General features: G+C 45.5%; 1 protein-coding gene across 2 annotated transcripts in view; it reads right to left on the bottom strand.

Annotated features, from left to right (window-relative positions):
• CRTC3 (CREB regulated transcription coactivator 3) overlaps positions 1-21,763 on the bottom strand; it is a 105,329-nt gene that overhangs the window by 6,456 nt on the left and 77,110 nt on the right. For both annotated transcript variants that reach the window (XM_081230127.1, XM_081230126.1), the window contains exons 6-11: positions 21,077-21,177; positions 13,643-13,678; positions 10,688-10,773; positions 8,952-9,001; positions 3,309-3,526; positions 466-764 (exon numbers count right to left, since the gene is read on the bottom strand). In XM_081230127.1, the coding sequence (XP_081086253.1) occupies positions 466-764; positions 3,309-3,526; positions 8,952-9,001; positions 10,688-10,773; positions 13,643-13,678; positions 21,077-21,177 (790 nt within the window). The remainder of the gene's footprint in view (positions 1-465; positions 765-3,308; positions 3,527-8,951; positions 9,002-10,687; positions 10,774-13,642; positions 13,679-21,076; positions 21,178-21,763) is intronic.

The following is a 21,763-nucleotide window of genomic DNA, read 5'->3' as shown; positions in this document are numbered from 1 at the left end:
TATTTCATCAACAATAGAAGTATTGTTGATGAAATCTGTTGTTGTAATTAGGGAAGAGGTCTAATCCAATATCAAAGCTTCAGGAAGGTATTTAAATGTCTTCCTTGGCTTTCCTCTGTGGCTCAAAGTGCTCATAGAGTCAATTATTGATTTTCCATACCAAATTTAAAATCCCAACCTGGCTTCCCTCAGCTATTTCACACATGCCTGGATTGAGCCCTCTATACCCAACCCTTTCCTCCAGCTCCAACTTCACCAGAGTGCTGCAAACTGTTCAGCGTTTGCTTAAGAGCAATCAACACAACAAATCTGCTGTTGGAAAATCATTAGTGCATTCTGAATCATTTGATTTCGCACAGAAGTGAGAACTGACTGCATTTCAGACCTCACCAGACAGTGCTCGGTGTGAGGACCTAATCCAATTCCTAACTGCTTCAGTCTGTTTCGCTGTTCATTTGCTTTTACCTGCGAGGCAGGATACGGCTTCAGTGGGCTGGTTGAAGAGAGCTGTCTGCTGAAACTCTGATGTGCTTCGGGGCCAGGAGAAAGCGTGAGAGGGCTGACGGGAGGCTGCCTACGCCGAGAGGGGCCGCTCAGGTTTGTGGTGGAAAGAGACGGGTTGCTAAGGGAGAAGAGACGGAGCGAAGAGTGAAGCGCAGAGGCCTTGGGAGTAGATGCCTGTGGGTGGCTGTTGAGGGAAGAGGAAAGCGCTGTCTTATTGAGCGTGGCCTGGATGGAGGGGTTGCTTCGAGAACTCTGCAGACCTAGAAGACAACACATTCACAAGTTACTTGTCATAATTTCAGACCAAATCTTCTGTTTTCCAAAGATTAAAGAAAACTCGACTTCCTACTACTTGTATTTGATGATGATTCTGTATGAGAAGGAGCTCTGGGCAACTCTCCTACTGAAAATGGTACCAACAGCAAAGAAAAGGTACACTCAGACTGAGAGGGACGATGCCATCAAGATGAGAATGGCTTTTTTTCAAGAAGGAGACTGTGTAAACCACACTGGGAGAGCAGGACTAGGTAAGCGGGGTGGGGGCAGCAGAGGCGAATGTTCAGTGTACTCTGTTCCCACCCAAGGAACAGACCCCAGGGCTGGACAACCAATTCCGCGCAGGGCCCCTGGAAGCCTCTGTCCCAGGCGCACAGCCAGGACCCTCAGCTGCCTTCACTGAGACTCGTGGCTCTCGGGGAGCTGCCTCACTGGGCCTGGCCCTTTAAACACCCTGAGCACAGCAGCTAAGGGACACTCTCCCATGTCTCCTGCCCCAGGGCTCCTTTCTCTTTGTTTTTCTGGCTCCTGAGAAGTTGTTATCACGGTCTACTCCAATTCAGGGAAAAGGAAGCTTTTGTTGGTGCTTTGTTTTATCTGAAGGGGAGGGGTGTGAATTTTAGCAAGAGAAAGAGAGTTTGGGAAAGGCATTTCCATGACACATGCTGCAAGGGCACAAGCTCCACGAGGCCAGGGACCCTGTCCTATGCCCTGCTGACTCTTTGGCACCTGGCCTGGAGCCTGACAGAGTGGCTTCACTCCATAAATGAATGCTGCTGCTGCTGCTGCTGCTGCTGTGGTGCATCTCAGCGGGCGACCCCCATTTTTCAGAGCTCGGCCCACTATTCCTGTACCAGCAGCTGGGGTGAGCAGAACTGTGTGTTGTTTCATGTCGATAAAAAGTTAAGTACTAGATTAAAATTATGGAAATGAAGAAATGACAAAATAAAGCATTTTCAGCTGGCAAGTGATTTTTAAAAGGTAGGAACAATGTCTCTTCGACCGCTCAACTCCCCATGGAAAGGTCAGAGATGGAGCTGGCTCAGATAAGAATTAAAATTAGAGCTAAAGATATGAATTTAGACTTTTTAAAAACCCACCCATTCAGAAAGAAAGCACACACATCTTAAAAAATGTATGTGCAACCTTGCGTACCATGAATCTTTAAGGAGTGCATAGAAACTATAAAAACTTAAGCACAAAGGCTGTACTGGAGAATGCCAGCTTCCCCAAAACCCAAGGGAGCTAAGTGCCAATGCTGCTTTACTCATGTGACCTTGGATGTCCTTGTTCAGAGCCTTCACCAAGGTCACATAAGTAAAGCAGCAATATAATAAAATGACCCCAAAGACCCCAAAATAAAGATGGTCTCTGGGGCTTCCCTGGTGGCGCAGTGGTTAAGAATACACCTGTCATTGCAGGGGACACGGGTTCGAGCCCTGGGCCTGGAAGATCCCACATGCGATGGAGCAGCTAAGCCCGTGCGCCGCAACTACTGAAGCCTGTGCACCTACAGCCCGTGCTCCACAAGAGAAGCCACCGCAATGAGAAGCCCACACACTGCAGAGAAGAGTAGCCCCTGCTCGCCACAACTAGAGGAAAACCCACGTGCGGCAATGAAGACCCAAATGCAGCCAAAAAAACAACAAAAAAAGATGGTCTCTGAAATCGATTCTTCAAACCCAAAATTATGTAGCACAATGGCAGCATTGCTGTAATCATCAGAGAATCTTCCAGGTAATCACACTGACAGACCATAACTGAGGATCCTTTCTAAAGGACATGGTCTACACCATCATTCCCAGACCCCTTACGGCCAGGGCTGTAATACCTGTCCTAGACATTGACAAGAGTGTCCGTCAGGGTTCAAACAAAAGTAGTCATGTTTCAACATGTGGTCTGAGCTGCAGGCACTCAAACTCATACAGTAACAGCCAAGTCACATGATGGGTAGCTTTTTAGTACAGCTAGATGCTACATCTTTAAGCACTTCTGAAAATCTGAACCAAGAATTTTGAACTGTGGTAGATTTCTATTTAATATACATATCTATTAAGTATAAACATTTTCCTTGTATCCATTGTAAATTTTCTAAAATTCAAGATATTCTCTTTTGAAATCCAATGGGAAGTTGGAGGGATCTAGAGAGATATTTGTAATGATTAAAGATCATCATATGTTGATAAGAGCTACAAACATTGTTCAGCTAACACAGAATAGAATGGACACTTATTCCTTGACTCTCAAATCTGATTCTCCAAGTCCCTGGGACACACGGGCTGGTGAAGACAATAAAGAATGAGGTTTCACAGAGCTCTCCAGAGCTCATCAAATCCAGCAGAAATAGAACCACCAAAGTGAAATGTCAGCAGGGTTGAGAGCTACAAGAGCTAGTGAGTTATTATCTCTAACTCAGATGCAGTCATTCTCATTCTATGATTTACTAACATGCCACCTGGCCAGGTACCACCTACGGTTAAGCCACCAGGGGACACAAACAAGGTCCTTATGGAGTGGGGAATACTTACCAGAAGAGTTTCTTATGCCCAGGTGAGTCATGGCAGCGGGAAGGTTGCCCACACTGTTCCCCACACTCATACTACCAAAGAGGTGGTCACTGGTGTCCAGGGAGGCAGGCAGGGGTGCTGAGTAGTGGAGGTTGGTTAGATCTGGCAATGACCCCCCAGTGTTCAGGGTTCCCAGAAAGGGTGAGAGGCCCATGTTTTGACCACTGTGTGGAAAAGCGCTGAGAAAGGAAAGATAAGTATTACTTTCTGAAATGCATTCCGCTGCTCGGGGGAATAGGACATGTATGATACTTTTCCTTGTTCAATAAAAGCAGTTGGTACCAAAGATCTAAGTCCTCGTGTAGACTCTGCCTCTTCCTTGTTCTGAAAACGTGCATCCTTGGCTTAACCTCTCTGAAGTGCAATTTGCTTACCTGGTATGTTGGACTAAGGATGCCCACCTTACAGGAATATTTTCCGAGATAAGAGCAGATTATTGATGCAAAAGTACTTTGAAAATTATAAAGCACTATATACAATGTGAGGCACTGCTTTGTATTTATTCAGTTCCTTTTGCTACAATGCTAAATTATCTTTCCTACCAAAAAGAGTATCTCTGTATCAACCAGGTGCCTTCCAAGATATATTTTTTCAATTACAGTTTTCATAAACTTTAAAGTGAGAAAGAGATGTGACCATTCCTTTGTCAGAATCTGTTGGGTGGTCACTCTGTGCCCAGGCACTGGGCTAAGTGCTGGAGGTGGGATGATGAATGAGCAGGGTGTGTGCAGGCCTGGAGCAAGAGTACAAACGGAGGACTAGTACACCGTCTAGTTTAAATTTTTTAAAGTTATAAATCAAATCAATAAATCTTTAAATGAGTTATGTTCTATGTTTCTGTCTTGACAAATTGTACCTTTGTAATAGCCTGGAAGGCCAGATTCGAGTTTAGACTTCTCCGACTCCTTGGAGCTCCACACTAGAACGTGCAGAGAGGCAGCCCCGACCCTCAGTCCACGCCACCGTCTCTCCCCCAGCCCTGTTCTGCACCACAGGGCACGCTTATGGATAGCCCAGCCTAGGGGCCAGCTCTGGCCAAGCTCCGCATCCCCTGTGGCTCCTTGGACTCCTCACTCCACGGGAGCAGAGACCTCTGAAATGTGGGCCCAGGGAGGGGCTGTGTGGCCCCGGGCTGAGGGGGCACTGCTCTTAGAGCTCACGGGCAGGCCGGAGACAGACCGGTAAGGCAAGCGATTGCAGTACGGCAGGAAGCTCGCTGGGCCAGGTCTGATACAAATGACGCTGGGAACGCAGAAGCGGGAGTTGGGGTTGTGAGGATGGGTGGGGAAGGGAAGCCTTGACCAAGCACATGACCCTGCGCACATGAAACTGCAAGCAGTGCAGCATGGCCAAGGCGTCGGGGCAGAGTGGGGAATAGGGGACAGGAGATGAGGTGGGGGAGGCAGGTAAGGGAGAAAACAAGGGCACGATGACATGATGCTCTGAAGAGTCTGGGTCAGGGATGGCAGGAGACAGGGAGCCCAGGATTAAGCTGGAGCATCAGAATCACATTTTAGAAATGTCACTGTGGTTGCAGCGTGGAGGATGGCTTAAGGGGGCAGAAAGAGAGGTGCGGGGAGCCAGTCAGAAGCGCCTGTGTGGTTCAGGTCTGATCTAGGAAGAGAACAGAGAGGCTGAAGAGGAGGAGAATGGTTGGAGGAAGTGCCGCTAGCCAGGAATGGGGCACGGGGAGAGATTATGAATTCGATTGAGGACACCAGACTCAATACAGCGCACACCAGCAGAGCGCCTCCCGGGGCCAGCCACTGGCATCAGTGCCTCAAGAGACTCGGACAGAGCAGAGAGAAAGAGCCATAAAGAAAACAACCTGCAACATAATACCATTTAGTAGTGCAGTAAGTCCCCTACATACGAACGAGTTCCATCCTGAGAGCACGTTCATAAGTCCAATTTGTTTTTAAGTCCAACAAAGTTAGCCTAGGTACCCAACTACCACAACTGGCTATATACCACTGCTTTTACGCTTGCTTCCGGACATGCTGGGCTTGAAATAAAGACACTGTAGTACTGTACTCTATACAGTACTGTAAAGAACACAAAAGCACAACCACTTGTAGAGGATGCACGCACGTGACCATGTACACCAGATACGTGAACTAACTTACGTGATTGGACACGTGAACTCACGTTCACATCTTTGAGAGTTTGCAACTTGAAGGTTCATGTGTAGGGGACTTACTGTACAGTGACAGAACCTGATGGTATAAGGTATGGAGGGAATGACCAGCAGGCTGGAGGGGGCCTCCTGGAGGACGTCTGAACTGAGTTGGAAGGCTCGAGAATTCAGATGCTCAAAACAGGGAAATCATTTCAGGTAGAGTTCCCAGCACAGGCAAAGCAGAGAGGCACGTGATTATATTGTGTGCCCTAGGAACTTAGCTGCCACAGGAAGGTCAAGTTTAGGCGGGGTGGATATGATGGGAGATGGGCCTGGAGGAGGAGGGAGAAAGCACATGAGGCTTAAACTGACGCGTTGATGACAAGAAGCCAGTGGAAGGTTGAGAGCAGGGAAAAGACATCATCATTCTTAGGACAGACTTGGGGGAGGAGGACAGGGTGTGAGGAGCAGAGCCTGGAGGCAGAGAGGTGAGTTATGCTGCTGCTGAAAAGTCAGACAAGACACAATGAGAGCATGGAGGTGGAGAGACAGGGAGGGGTTCTGGAGATATTTAAGGAAGTACTCAAGGATGACTCCCGATTTTCTGCCATGGGGACCAGTGGAACCACCCCTACCAGGACAGGGAACACGGAGGCACACCAGCAGACTGGGGATAGGGGTAGGTGGTGGGGTCAGACAACGAATTCTGTTTTAGACACTGAGTTTCTGTAATACGGGAGGACCTGTCATGGGATGTCTCCTGAGGACAGCTCCATCGGAACAGTGCGGGTGGAAGCCCGGCCACAGTGGGTTGAGGAATAGACAAGCAGTGAGGGGGGCCTCGAGAGTAAATACTCTTTCAGAAAGTGTGGCTGAGAATTCTGGAAATGAGAAGGAAGTAACTAAAAGGGAATGCAGGGTCACGGAGGGGCTTTTTAGTGCAGAATCCTTAAGTATATTTAAACACAGAGAGAAAACCTTGTAGAGAGGGAAAGGCTGAAAACATAGAAGAGGGAAGGATAAGCAGGAGAGAGAGGCCTCAGGAAGGGTCAAGGACATGGGTGAGGCTATCAGTCTTGAACAGAGGGACACCTGTATCCCTAAGACTAGAAACAAAAATGGATGGCGAGGGGGGAAGTAGGGGCAGGAGGGAAGCTGAGCATTCATTCCTGATGGTCTCTCTTTTCTTAGTAAAAGTAGGACTGGGATAACTATGGAGGCTTGAAAAGAAATGGGGAAGCAGGAAAGGTGTCCGATTTGATGGATGAGGAAGAAGGATGATTTTGGTTGTAGAAAAACTGAATGTGATACTTTGTCTCTCGGATGGCTGGTTGCAGTGTTAAGGCCAAGGACTAGGAAATAAACTTGAGACCCCAGAGCTGCTTGCTATGAGGGCAGATGGGCTCTCTGACTGAGAGAAGAAAGCTCCATGGGTGCTTAGGTCGGAATGAAGGCAGAAGGAGGCGGGGGGAAGGCTGAACAGCGTCTGGCGGCACAGAGCAAGGATGGAGAAGGTAACTGTGACAAACATGACCCAGGTCGTCAGTGACATTCAAAGCAATTTCTCTCCAATTGAGAGGAATACAAGTTGTAACTTCCCAAATATAGTTGTGACCTGCTGGAGTCATCTCTTGGATCTGATATAAGGCAGATTATGTTCTCCCTCATTCAAACCCCTCTGATGATCCTGACCTTACTCTGAGTCAGGTTACACCAGCCTCCATACTCTGCAGGCACGCTCCCGGCTCACTCAGGGTCTTGCTGCCCCCTCTGCCCTCCCCTCCCCTTCATCCAGGTTCTGGTGAAATATCATCTGATCCCAGACACCCATCATTGCCTCTCTCCTTACTGTGCTTTTTCTTCATTGCATTTACCAACACAGGGCATATATTTATTTGCTTAATTGTTTTTGCCTATTTCGCTCCACTAGAGCATTAGCTCCTTGAAAGCAGAGACGTGATCTGTTTTGTTCACTGCTCTACCCCAGTGCCTAGAATTAGGGGGTCAATCAATACCTGAATGAATAGGAGTCACTGAATAGAATTCTATCTCTAAGTAAGAACAAGAAAGCAACTTTCCTTATCTAAGAAACAGCTCCTTCAAGATTCTCGGGGGTGGGGACAAGGACAAGGGCTTTAAAGTACCGTAGCCCCCTTCTGAAATGTAGGCCTTAGGGGCCTCCCTCACTCACTTGTCTGAGGATTGAGCCAAAATGAGCTCTTGAGAAGAATCTCAGCCCTATCTGTGGGGACATCCTACACCTCTAGGGGTGCTGGTCTTCTCTCCAGGCATGTGTCCTGGCTGGCTTTTTGAATTTCCGATCATCTCGGCTCAGCGGGCTGTTAATTACATGCGTTTGTATTTAACTAGCCAAGAAGAATGCCTGCACTCCAGCTACTGAGTATGGAGTGCCCTGAACTCACTGCAGTTAGATACCCAGAGAAGGCTTTACTGGGGGGAATGATAAATAAGACGGCCTGATGTAGATTTAGTTCCTCTGCAGACCCTCTGAAATGCGTGCTTGCACTCAGCTAGATCAGGCAAGGGTCCTGATTTCAAACCACATGATCTTGGCCCCGGAAAGAGCTGCTGCTTCTGAGCGGGTTTTGGTTCCAAGCCCGTGGGGCAGCCCTGAGGGATGCTGTGGTCAACAGCCCCAGGTGGCCCCCCCAGTGCTCTCGGGACACCGCCGTGCGTCCCAAGGGCTCAGTCCTCTCTGCGAAGACCTGTGCGAGAGTCGCCCAGCGTCTGTGTCACTCAAGTGATGGCACTGATGGGCTCTGTCTTCGCGTCTTCACGGTGTCTGTCAACGTGTGGGCTTCCTTAACTGTCGTCTCCGTGTTCTTCCTTGGTCCCAATTTCCTCAAGAACGTCTTAATCTTTTAGTACTACATATATTTTTGAAAGCTGTCTCAAATCTTTCAGGGAGTAAAGTTGTATACTCCTAAATACGTTAATTAATTGTTCCATAGAAATTCTTTTTATATTGCAAATTTTCCTATTTATGCATCTTGCATTAATTAAAAAAATTGTGGTAAAACATATATAACATAAAATTTATCCCTTTTAAGTGTACGGTTCTGAGGCATTCAGTATATTCGTACAAACTCTCCAAGTTAACTTCTGTGTCAGCAAGTTGCCAGGGGCCCACAGCTGCCAAAGGTGCGAGGCTGGTGGGCCCCTCTCAATGCGGACACGCTTCTGCTTCTACCCATGGAGTTGTGTGTTTACTGAGAGTCAGCTGTGTTATTCTCTAATATATTTATGGTGGTTTTATTTGTTATTGCAATTATGTAATATAATTACTTTAAATGAAATATGAGTACCAAAAGGGAGTTGTTGTTTTTGTGAAAATTCAGTTGACTTTCAACTTATGTATAACAAGTGAAATTTCTCAAGAGTTCTCTGATGAAACAGTAAGACTATCCTTTTGGGAAAACCTTCAGGTTGCCCTCTGAGCCAAGAACTGAAAGAACATTGCTTACCTGCCACCTCTGACATCACAGGATCGAGGGCGCCCTGACAGGGACTGGATCTGGGGAGAGACACAGAAAGCTGGGCTTACTCACTGTCAAGCCAAATTCAAGTTTTTAAAAAGTGTCTTTGCAGGTATCTTGGGACTCTAGTCAGTGCAAATGAGAGTCAGCACATATAAACAGCATCCCCACAAAGCAGCCATTTGAGCTTTGACTAGACTTTTCCAGGCATAACGGAGGCATAATATTAACAAATTTTCTTAATTTGATGCTTTATTAATTTATCTTCTAGATGAATATTATTTTCTTATAAAAGGCCAATATTTTTCATACAGAGCTTTTAAATAAACATTCATTTTCCAGTTGGCCTGAAAGGAAAAGAAAAGAGAAAAATAAAACAGGGTGAAGAAAGAGGAAATTAATGTCAGTAGAAAAAAAATATTTCAACTAGAATCTAAATTCCAGGATGGGGGGGATTTTCATTTTGTTTATTACTGTATCCCTGCACCCAGGATGCCTGGCAACAGGTGCCATATATATATATATAAAATGAATGAACCTATTAACTCAACTCTTCGCCCAGAAATGATTTATGGAGAACTGCAAATCCATAAGAACTAAGAGAGATGAGGGGAATTCCCTGGCGGTCCAGTGGACAGGACTTGGCGCTTTCACTACCATGGTCCTGGGTTCAACCCCTGGTCAGGGAACTAAGATCCTGCAAGCCGTGTGGTATGGCAAAAAAAGAACTAAAAGAGGAGACGAACACCTCTTCCCAGAGAGAGCACGTCTTCCCTGGTACCTGGGGAAGAGTGGATGCCACTGCCCCCTTTGTGGGGAAGATACAGTTGTCCTCTGATAAAAGCGTCCAAGACCACCTGGGCCTCCATAGCCAAAGACAGTGGGCTGCTTCTCCTATGTTTAAGTATGTGAATTTTAAATCTCTTTTTTTCCCCAAAAGACTAAACATCAAAACATCTTGCTTTTTACAAAAGACCATTCAAGCCCACCCTAATGCTAATGATGACTTTGGTAGACTTGGCAGAAGAAACTGGAACTGACTAAAGGAAGCCTGAACAGGTGGTGATGGTCAAGCACGAGACAATACAAGCAACTGCAACAGCACATCTCAGGGCCAGGGCAGACACACTGTTTTCTTTCAAAGGCAACAGCTTCTCTATGGGAAGAAAGGCCAACTCAGGTACTGCTGGGACCTCCCTCTCTTCCACAGCAGGTGAGTTTACAGAGGGAGCCATGGTGGAGACAGGGACAAGTACTCGAAGGCTCTCAGAAACCATTTAACAGAGGACTTCCTTTCTGACTTCTGGAGGATTCGGGTCAAATCGCCTTGATTAAAGAAAGTAATATCTGGTAAACCAGCAATTCTGGACAGAAGCTGGTGACTGGCAGGCGGTGTTGGCTACAAAACAGAAAATTCTGCCTGTGACTTGTAACCAGGTTTCAGTGCTTCTTGTAATACAAATGAGATGTGAGGGACCAACAGGTTTTTCTGAATGGGTAAATTCAGAAAATTAGGAAGGCAAGAGATCGCTGTACTAATTCATCAACACAACAATGATAATTTTTATTTGAACCATCATTCCCTAGTACATTCTTCCTATCTCTGTCCCCAGACATCCGCTCTGCCTTTTTTCCCAATTCCTCTTGTTTTCTCCTCAGCAGAATTTGACGATGACCTCTGAAGTACAAATATTCAGTGACAACAAACATAGCTGTCCACCCACCTCCTTGGTCTCCCACAGCTGTTTTGGCAGTGGCTTGGGAACGTTTAGCAGATTCTCTTCCTTCAGTGGGCTGGGGAAAGACACAACTAAAGGGGAGAAGAAACACATTCACTATGTTAGAAGGAAGCCATCCCACCTTTGGCCAAACCAATTATCTTTGTAAAAATGATGGATTTAACACATATTTATTGACTGTCTACTAGGGAAGGTGTTTTGAGCGTTACTATGGGTGTGGCATAGGTGAGTAAGACATGGATTCAGCCCTTGAGGACTTTATACTCTAGTCAGGGGAAAGGACAAAATGTGAATACCCATGTCCGGAAGGAGAAGCTGGGGGGAGGCCCACAAGAGCGAAGGCTCAGTGTTGCTCAAGGGTAGACCAGGAAGAGCCCATGCCGGCCTCTGGGGCTTGGCACCGAGGCGAGTCCTTTAGGGACATAGGAAATGAACATCCCCAGAGAGGGAGGAATAAGGACAAAGGCCTAGAGAGAGAGAAAGTGGTGGATGACTACTGAGCAGAGCTGCTCTTTTCAACTGGAGTGTAGGGAAAGTAAAGGAGAAGGGTAGGAAGGTCGAGGCGAGATCAGGAAGGGCCCTGCAAACTTGGCGAGGAGAGGATGGAAGGAAAGGGATGAGGAGAGACCCACAAAAGTCCAGGAGAGAGGAAATGAGGAAGATAACAAAGAGAGAAGAATATTACATGGAAGACATGGTGGCAGTAAAGCTACCTGGTCATAGGCTGGGACTGGGGGATAAAGAGGAATTGAGAACCCAGAGGACTGAGGCTGGGCAGCTGAAGGGCCCTCTCCTGGCTCTTAAAGGCTGTAGAACAGCCTGGCTTTGTATCAAGGGACCAATCCAGGGCTTTCTGCTTCAACATTCTGCCAGGTAAAAGAGGAGTGCTGAGCCATAAAAAAGGGAAAACTTGTTCTCAGAGACAGACAAGAAGACAAAGGGCCAACGCTCAGGAATTAAGGGATCTGATGTTAGGAAGGGGATTCATTAGAGAGACGGGGGACGCTCAGAACTAAGAATGCTGTTAGGTTCTGGCGACCATGTAAGCTCCAGGGTGACTGTCATGACTGTCCTGTCTTAGCCTCACACAGGATGACAGACCCCAGAGAGAAGCCACTTCAAACAGACTGAAGTTTCAGAGTAAATTCTGAGAATGAGGCAATGCTCTTTACAGGTGACCTACTCAGCAACGGCAGTCATTTCTGCTCAAATATTCCAGGCTTTATCAATGATCCCAGGTGTGTCTTAATCCTGATAGTCAAACCACTCTCTTTGGAAAAGCTTATTTTGTCAACCTTCTTGTTTTCTTCCTTTTCTTGGCTTCCTTGTTAACTTGTCTAACTGTCAATGTAAACTGCTTCAGAAATGGAAGTTCCACGATGGCAGGGCCTTTATCTTATGCACTGGTGGGCAGTGCTTAAAATAGTACCTGGTAAACACTGGCCCTACAGCCCTCTCTCAACAAACTGGAGGACAGGAATAATAGGTTTGAGAGCCTTTATAAAGCCATACAATGACTCAAGAATTAAAAATTTTTTCTGTAATGTACCGCTAGATGATAGGAAAAGTTTCAAGGGCTGAGTGAGGTAGCTTCATGACTCAAGGCTGCTTCTTGTAAGAGTTTGGTCACAGGAGTATGGCTGGAGTGTATTCCAGCACCGTAAAGGGGATTGTTTCCTTAGAGTAGTTCATTGTTTTCAGTCTCTTCATATCCAAGATTGGTTGGGAATTCTTCAGAGAAGTTATTGGGGGAATGCAAACAACCTTGAAGCCATTTCTTTATCTCTGTCCTAGTGGATTAGATATTTATTGCTGTTTCAACTTTTCATGGTTTTACTCATGGCCTAAAATGGCTTGCCCAGAAACGAGTATATAAGATGATGAAAGAGAACTGTGCCTCTGGCGCAAGATGCTCCTCATTTATCATATTCCCCACGAGTCCTGACCGCTGCGATACATAAACCTAATTTAGTTGTTCACTTCTAGTTTATGAAAATTAAATTCCAGATTATAAAATTTTAGGGAAAAGAAAACAGTGCCTGGTACTGAATGAATAAATGAACTGTGTCAGACCTTCATTTGTCAATGGCTTTGAGAGTCATTTAGTAGATCTCCAACATTACTTTTTTTAAAAAAATTTATTTAATTTATTTATTTTTGGCTGCATTGGGTCTTCGTTGCTGCACGTGGGCTTTCTCTAGCTGCGGCGAGCAGGGGCTACTCTTTGTTGCGGTGCATGGGCTTCTCATTGCAGTGACCTCTCTCATTGCGCAGCACGGGCTCTAGGCACGCGGGCTTCAGTAGTTGTGGCACGTGGGCTCAGTAGTTGTGGCGCACAGGCTTAGTTGCTCCGCGGCATGTGGGATCTTCCCGGACCAGGGCTTGAACCCGTGTCCCCTGCATTGGCAGGCGGATTCCCAACTACTGCGCCACCAGGGAAGCCCTCCAACATTACTTTAATCAGCTTTATGAAACTCATTATCTTCTGCAAGATTTGCAATTTCATTCTGCAATCAGTTTGCATTTTCCTCACATTATTTATATCTGTCAATTACTGACTCACAAAACTTTCTAAACAGGCAGAGAAAGACAGCTGAGGAAGGAAGGATATTGGAACAACTAATGGCTTAAGTGACCAATTTATTAATATTTTCATGTGATTACAACTTCTGCTTCCCTGCACAACCTTGTGATTGTGGGACTGTGGGACTGAGATGATGAGGAGCCTTGTAATCTAACCACACATTTCCTTTCTCGTGGCCTTGATCATGGCTAGCCTTAATTTTATAGAGCATCTCAGAAAAGTAAACCAATCAGCAGTTGTCAGCGTTTTGGGAAGTCCTAAAAACACGAGTATTAACTAGTTCAGATGTTGAATGAAGGTTATGAATACTAAAGTCAGTATCCCACTCAGCACAGGTAGGTGAAATCAATTCATACCTTCCCCATGTATGTCGTTCTCACCATCACAGAAACCTAGTGGGAAAGAAAAAAAAACACTTTTATGTGGTGCTTTCACCTTTATTTATTCATGAATAAGTAAGTCTTTCTGATTCAAAATAGAATTTCGAAAATTCCAAGGCAATTTCAGTACACTGATGGTCAAATCAGTGTACATTAGCATTTATAATAAAATTAAAATAGATATGGCTAATTTAAGTCTAAAGTTGGTGCCTCTCTACTTTTCTTTAAAATTATCTCCATCTTAAAATTTTTTACTGCCTCTGTCCTGAAAGAAGAACAATTTACAAAGTCTGAGAACCTCTAACCAAATCACAAAGAAAAGGAGTATATAGATCGAAACTCTCTTCCAAATGCTTTATTGTGCGGGGAAGGGGAGGTAACTAAAAAAGTCTACATCACTGTTTCACACTCACCATGCGTGTCTAGAGAAACAAACTGGAAGTTCCATGCTGTGTACTGTTATTTATATTTCTTGCAAACAGTCATTTTAAAAAGAAACTTGGGACTTCCCTGGTGGTCCAGTGGTTAAGAATCCACCTTCCAATGCAGGGGACGCGGGTTTGATCCCTGGTCGGGGAACTAAGATCCCACATGCTGTGGGGCAGCTAAGCCCGAGCGCCGCAGCTACCGTGCACGGGAGCCAGAACTAGAGACTGCGTGCTGCAAACTACAGGGCCCATGTGTTCTGAAGCCCGTGCGTCACAACGAAGACCCCGCATGCCGCAACTAAGACACCCCGACGCAGCCAAAAAATAAATAAATAAATAAATAAATAAATGAAAATTTTTTAAAAAGAAACTTATCTGGAGTCTCAGTCAATTTAAATAGTATATATGATAGCTATTCACAAAGTTTTAAAAAATTTGACTTGTAAGGAATTCTGATCCATAAAATATATTGCAGATGACAAGTAGAGTATATCCTATTGCTCTAAGCTAAAACCAAAGAATTGTGCCAAGAATGTAATACATTAGCATTCTCTGTGGAGCAATCAAATATACCATATGAGTTTTCAGTTAAGATCAGGACAAATTTTTAAGTTTTAAGCCTTTAAATATAACTTACTTAAGGTTTAAACATGTTTCTGAATAAGCTTAACCTATAAGTTAACCTGATTAGTCTATAAAACTTAAGCCAAATGTCTAATAACCATACACTGAACATAATTAAGTTCCTGCACTGACTGCTAGGTGTGGCCAGATGATACAGTGTAGGTGAGAAGATAGAACACGGAAGCAAATTCTGTAACACAGGCAGAAGATATAAAATTTTAGTGGCGCCCTGGGGCTGGGCAATACTGAGAATCCCCAGAAGCACTAAAATTAAAAATTAAGAACACTCATAAAGACAGCATTTCTCTCAGGCCCACAGAACAGAATCCAAGTTAGTGATTTAAAACTCTGTTTAGTGCACATAAAGACTATTTGGGGAAGCTTGCTAAAATGCAAGTTCATGGGACCAAACTGCAGAGATTTTGGTTCAGAAGCTGTGAGAATGGGCCCGGGAATCTACATTTTTAACAACCAGCTCAGAGGACTTTACTGCAGATGGTCTCTTAGAGAGACCTGGACTAGGCTGTAGCTTAGTCATGATCTAACACGCCTACTGAAGACAGGCAGTGTGAACCGAACACTAGGAGACAGGTGCGGGTAGACGAAAGGTGTGGCTCTACAATCAGCACATCAGAAGGAGGGGGAGAAGCTTCTGATTCCTAGTTTGGCTTCCCTGGGACCCTCATATTGGTAACTTGACCATTCAGATCACTTAAAAAGTGACAATTCTATTACAGATAAAAAGTGAAGTTTGACACGGCAATCTGGTATAGTATGTTGAAGCATCTCTTTATCATTAAGGCACCAATCACTCTGGGTTTAATAAATAAGGCCAGTTTTCCATTTAAGTAGTAAGTCTGACCTGTCCCTGGAACAGACTCAACTGATGGCTACCTTGTGGAACTGCCTGAGTGGGGAGCAGACACCCCACATAATATCCTCTCAGACTGGGACAGAAAGAAAGCCTCGTGGAGGAGGTGGCACCTGAGTTAGTCACGGAAGGACAATGACGGGGATGATAATAACAAGAGCCACTGTGACTGTTCTCTTATTACATGCCAGGCACTTACATGGATGATCTCAGGTCATCCCCACAGCAACCCCATGAGGCAGGGGCTATTATCACCCCCAAGATCACATGCTAGGAAGTCTGAAGCACAACTCCGGCCTGTGTGCCTTCAGAATATCCAACTTGCTTCACCTGGAGGAATTTAGACACTCAGGAATGAGGATGAAGGGGATGCCCCAGTGTAAAGATAGGAGGACAAGGAAGAGGGGGAGGGTACAGCAGGGGTGGAGAATGGTGTAGTCTGGCTGGAGCTCAGGATGGGAGGAAGGGGAGATGAGGCTGGATTGAAGGTGTCTGTGAGTAATCTGGCTTGATGCAGGGAATAGAAGGTTTTGGTTAGAGAAGTGACATGATTAGAGCTAAGCTTTAGAGAGACTGTTCTTGCAGCAGTGTGAGATGGATTGAAAGGAGAAAGCCTAAAGGCAGGGAGACCAAGTGGAAAAACCACTGTAATAGTCCAGGCAAGAAGGAAAGAAGTAGGGTATTTATTGCCAGTGAGGACAGAAAAGAGGCGGCAGATCCGAGATACCCTGCAGGGAGAACGAACATGACCCGGCTACTGAATGGGTGTGAGGGGTATGGGAATGAGAGTAATTCAAGACAGCTAACTCCTGGTTTAGAGTTTAGGTAACTAGAAGGATGGTGGTGGCAATAACTGATATGTTAGCATCAAGCTAATGTATAACCAAAATATCCACGGTTGGATGTTTACTACTGGGTAAAAAATATCATATGATACAACTATAAGTAAAGGGATAAACATAAAAAGGAACGAGTTGTGACTGGATATCTAGAAACAGAGGAAACTCATATCAGTTCCACAGGGGATGGAACAGCCATGACCAAGGCTGCATCTGTGTTCCAAGAAACCTCGAAGTCTCAGAGTCACTGAGGGCTGACCTAGTGTAACGGAGACCATGTTCCCTCTCCCTACTCCCATGCCTGACGAATCTAAAATAACTCCTAGCACAGCCTTGATTTGCTGAAAAGAGGCAGAGGCAGGGGGTAGATCCCTTAACCAGAGTGTGTCCTTTAAGAAGTCTCTGGCTTCAGCCTCCCCATTCTGGGCCCTCCTGTCATCTGGGTGACACTCTTGCCCCACTTTAGATCTGGGATGCTTTTGCCATCCTCCTCTTCCACCTATCCGTGCAGCCAAGCTTCTTTCAGGGTTACTTGCATTTTAAACGTTAAACGAAATTGAGTTATTTGTAGTGAGGTGGATGGACCTAGAGTCTCTCATACGGAGTGAAGTAAGACAGAAAGAGAAAAACAAATACCGTATGCTAACACATACACATGGAATCTAAGAAAAAAAAAAAAGGTCATGAAGAACCTAGGGGCAAGACAGGAATAAAGACACAGACTTACTAGAGAATGGACTTGAGGATACAGGGAGGGGGAAGGGTAAGATGTGACAAAGCGAGAGAGTGGCATGGACATAAATACACTACCAAACTTAAGGTAGATAGATAGTGGGAAGCAGCCGCATAGCACAGGGAAATCAGCTCTGTGTTTTGTGACCACCTAGAGGAGTGGGATAGGGAGGGTGGGAGGGAGGGAGACGCAAGAGGGAAGAGATATGGGAACATATGTATATGTATAACTCACTCACTTTGTTATAAAGCAGAAACTAACACACCATTGTAAAGCAATTATACTCCAATAAAGATGTTTAAAAAAAAATAGTTAACTGCGCTGGTCAAAGGTGTTGCCTCTGGCAAGGTCACTGAGGTGGGAGGCAGGCCTCTTTCCCTGGGGAGGAGCTCAGGGCTGTAGTTCTAAAAGCTGGTGACACTCAGCATCTACCGCTCTGGGTGCAAAGACGACAACCCTCATGCCCTCTTCTGCCCGTAGCTCTAGATTGCCCCCTGAAAGGACAGGGACCACTGCACTCGCTGGTGAGGAGTGGAAGGGAGATAGGGACAGTCCCTAGGCTATGGGACAGGGCAACGGGGCAAGTGTCACAGAGTACCCTCATGCTTACCCATTGGGGGGTGTGTGTGTGGGTGTGGGTGTGTGCCTGTGAAATGACAATTAAACTGCACATGCTGCCAGGGAAATTATCAATATTTCTCTTTATAGATTCTGGATAATTAAACAAGAAGAGAGAAATTATAAAAACCTTGTTTGGATGTATAAAAGTTTATTTCTAGCATTTACATCAACTGCTTACCATGGATGCCTAATTGCCGTGCAACTCAATAACCATTATGAAAATTACTAACTACGTATCAGTCTAATGGCTTTATTTTCTTGGGACACAAACCTCTGCTCATGAATGTATCATAGTTTATTGTTTATGTAGTTAAGCTGTGAGCAGATGCTCCCTTATCATCTGCTCATAAAAATAAATAAGTAAGTAAGTAAGTAAATAAATAAATAAATAATGGGAACATTAACTGAGGTTACATCATTATGCTCAGGAAAGATTCCCAGGGAAAGAGCAGTTATTGCTTCTGCTCTGGAGCCTAATTCTGGGCTTCAATTATATTTTCCCATCACTTTTTAAATCTTTACTTTATTTGGTTGGTCCTATAATAAGAAATACCTTTTGGAAAGCTAGTCGATATTTTTAAAGTCCAAAAGGAAAGAAAATGAAAAACTTTAATGAATGACAGGGGGAAAAGTACATGAAACTATTTAAAATAGCTCCCACCAACAAATATAATTCTCCAGAAATAATTCCTATCCTTGGAGACTTGAATAATATTTTAAACACACTGGCTTTCCCATGTAAACACATCCATATTTGGATGTGTTTCTGAGTTCTGCTATACTTGCAAGGCAACTTTGCAGAAGCAGGCACACAGTTCAGACATTCAAGCTGGAGGTCGGCCCACCTTCCACGGTTGAGAGATATTGGGGCCCAACGGTTTCTAACTGCTGATGTGAAAAGGAGTGACCCAGGAATTCTGCTCCAGGATTTCTTTCTTTCTGCTTTTTGTTTTGCTCTGTCTACTAGGATCAACACAGACATTCTTTTGCTTTTCTTATTCATCCTCACTCACACCTTCTGACATTTCTCACCTCTTCCCTCAGAGGCTACATAACTCTTGGCATAAATACTTTACTCAATTAATCACTTGCTTTAGGTTTTTTTTTTTTTTCTCTCTGCATGCAGGCCTCAAGATCTTGTTACCTATGATTTCCCTGTTCTCTCTAGGCCTTTGGCCCTTTCTAGAGAACTGTAAACTTTAAACAGAGGGTGACACGAATGAAGGAATGGCAGAGGCAGAAATGCAGCTCTTTTTTGGGGGTTCCAGGTTAAAGCCTATCAGTCTGGCTCCCTCCCAATCTGGGGAGACTAAGCTCTTGCTGCACCTTGTTTAGGCTTATACATGCCTATAGTCTACCTATAACCCTACCTATATGGAAGCTAAACTACTCTATCTTCCCGTATATCCTACTTCTCTAAGTGGTGAGCAGTGGACCCATATCCAATTCCAACATAACTGCCAGCTTTACTCTCATATCCCCATGTGTGGAAGCATAGCTAGGCGGTCCTAACCAATTCTATAAGAGCTCATACTTGACAAACTGTTCGGGTAAATGTAGCATCTCTGAATTTCACCAAGGGAACAAATACAGTATTATTACAATGATACAGGGATTATTAAATCCCATCCCTACTATATGCAAGGAAATAAGACCTGGAATATTCTCCTCATAAGGAAAAGAGACTATTTAGGGTTTAAACTACCTAAAAAGTAAAGAAAACTAGAAAAGCTAGCATTATCTTGGCCAAAGATTTATTTATTCCCATTTCAAGACCAAACACACAGCCCTATTTATGGACAAGAGTCAATGTGCATAAGGAATGGATAGTTCAGGGCCATTGTTCCTACTAGATTGTAAGCCCCAGAAAGGCAGGCTTGGTCTGTGTCTTAGAGAACCAGACTTGGTTCACGTGCAGGTTAGATTCAGCAACTAGAGTGTGCTCTGTATGCATAAGCCACTGAGTAATTTCTCCACACTCTCCGTCACTGAGGACTCCTCTGTGCCAGGCACTGTGCGGAAGGTAAGACCATAAGACGCTGACTGTAAGAAACCTCCTGGGAGCAGAAGGAGAGAAGCACATCCATGAGAAAGGCAGTCAAGTGACACAGGTGCCGAGATGGCCATCTATAGGTAGGAGCTTTGGGATGTTAGAAGGACATGGGGAGTTCTGGGCTGGCAAAGGGAAGAAGGTCAAGGATGGCTCCACAGACGTGGGGACAAAGCTGAGGGCCCTGGTCAGGTAAGCCCGGAGTAAGTTAAGAGAGGAGGAGATGGGAAGAGGATGGAACATTAATAGAAACCGAAGTAGTTCACCCACTTGGGGGGAGGGGCTGGTGAGTGAGCAGAGAAGGGAGAGAGGTGGGCAAGGGCCAGATCCTGGAGTTTGCGTCATTCCAAACTGAGAGATTTGGACTCTCTCTGGGAGGTGAGGGGGTGGCACTGAGATTTTAAGCAGGAGAGGAATATGATCAGAAGTGGGTTCACTCTGGAAGCAGACAGCATGAATCTTTTCCCCACTCCTGGTCCCCCCTGGCCTCTCTCCACTCCTTTACTCACTCTGGTCCCAGGGAGGTGGAACGATGACCTGCAGCAAAGAGGGGAACAAGTGAGCGGGGGTGCCGGCTCCACTCTGGCTCGCGCTCCTCCTGGCCAGGGGCGTGCCTTCCCTCGGAGAGCAGCCTCCCTGCCGGCCCTGCCCTGCAGTCTGACCTCGGTGCTCCTGCAGGAGGCGGGGGCAGAGGGCGCCCTGGGCCAGTGCTGCCGGCCACTGAGGGAGCCAGTCTCCCTCTGGGGTTCTGTCTTAACAGCCACAGACCCACAGAGAGAAGTCACTTCCTCTTGTCAGGAAGAAAGGTGGTATTTACCTCCACCCGTCACTTCTACTTTTATTTCTCAGTTTGTCCAGACTCTGGATGGGAAAAAAGGACTTTCAGAGAACCCAACATAAAACTGGATTGGGAGGACATAAGACTGGAAATAAGGAGACCAGTTAGCAAGTTGTTATGAGTCCCTATAAAAATGATGAGGGCCTGAAAATGGAAGAGTGTGGAGTAGAGGAAGCTGGAGGGTCAAGAGATGCCAAGAAGAGAGAATTTGCAGAGGAAGAGGCAGGAGAGAAGCTCCATTCTTATTTCATCATGAGCACACACGCATCTCCCCTGCCAGGAGTTTTTCCCTGAGGACCACGAATCGGGGAAATGCACTCGCAGTTTAAGCTTTTCTCTCTCCCGGTTCCCATAGGACAGAATGAAAAGGCACAGATGCTGTTAGCATCGGGCCTGCATGTCTTACCCATGTATGAGGCAGGCCAGGCCGACTGGCCCCCTCCTCCATAGGGGTCCTGGGGCTTGGTGCTCAGAGCACTCGTGTGAAGAGCAGAGTCAGAATTGGTCCTAATGGGGGGAGGAGAGAGTCTGGCTGAAAATCCATTTTTCCTTAGTGAAAATGCAATGTTCTTTGCTGAAAATTACCAACAGGAAAGAAGGCAAGAATAACAGATTTGCAATTATCCATAAAATGAGGGGTCTGGACCTACCTGAAGTCCCTTAGATCAGTAACAGCCTCTGAGGATGGCCCACACCCAAAAGATTGTAATTTGTACTTGTATGATCTTTTCCTTTGAAGCTAATGGCATAATGATCTGGTTCAACAAGGCAGACCCTGGATTCATGGCTTCCTCTAAGAAACTTCCCAGTTTTCCTCGCAACTCAGAAGATCACTGTGATCAGTATATTCTCTGTGGCTGCACTAGCTTTTCCCCATCTGAGAATAACTCCTCCTATACGAAGGATCACCGATAGCAGTGACTCTCAAACCCTTCCAGGGAGAATGCAAGGTCGAGACAACTTTCAAAATAACCCTAATGTGTCCTTTGCCCTTTCACTCTCGCTCTCTCATGAGCACAGTAGTTTTCCAGCAGCCTTGTGACCTGTGATGTCACCGCAGGCTGAATGCACAAGCAGAGAATCGAGCTATCTT

This window comes from Mesoplodon bidens (assembly GCF_964165515.1).
Source record: "Mesoplodon bidens genome assembly, chromosome: 3".
NCBI classification, from domain to species: Eukaryota; Metazoa; Chordata; class Mammalia; order Artiodactyla; family Ziphiidae; genus Mesoplodon; species Mesoplodon bidens.
This window is presented reverse-complemented; position numbering and strand designations above follow the sequence as displayed.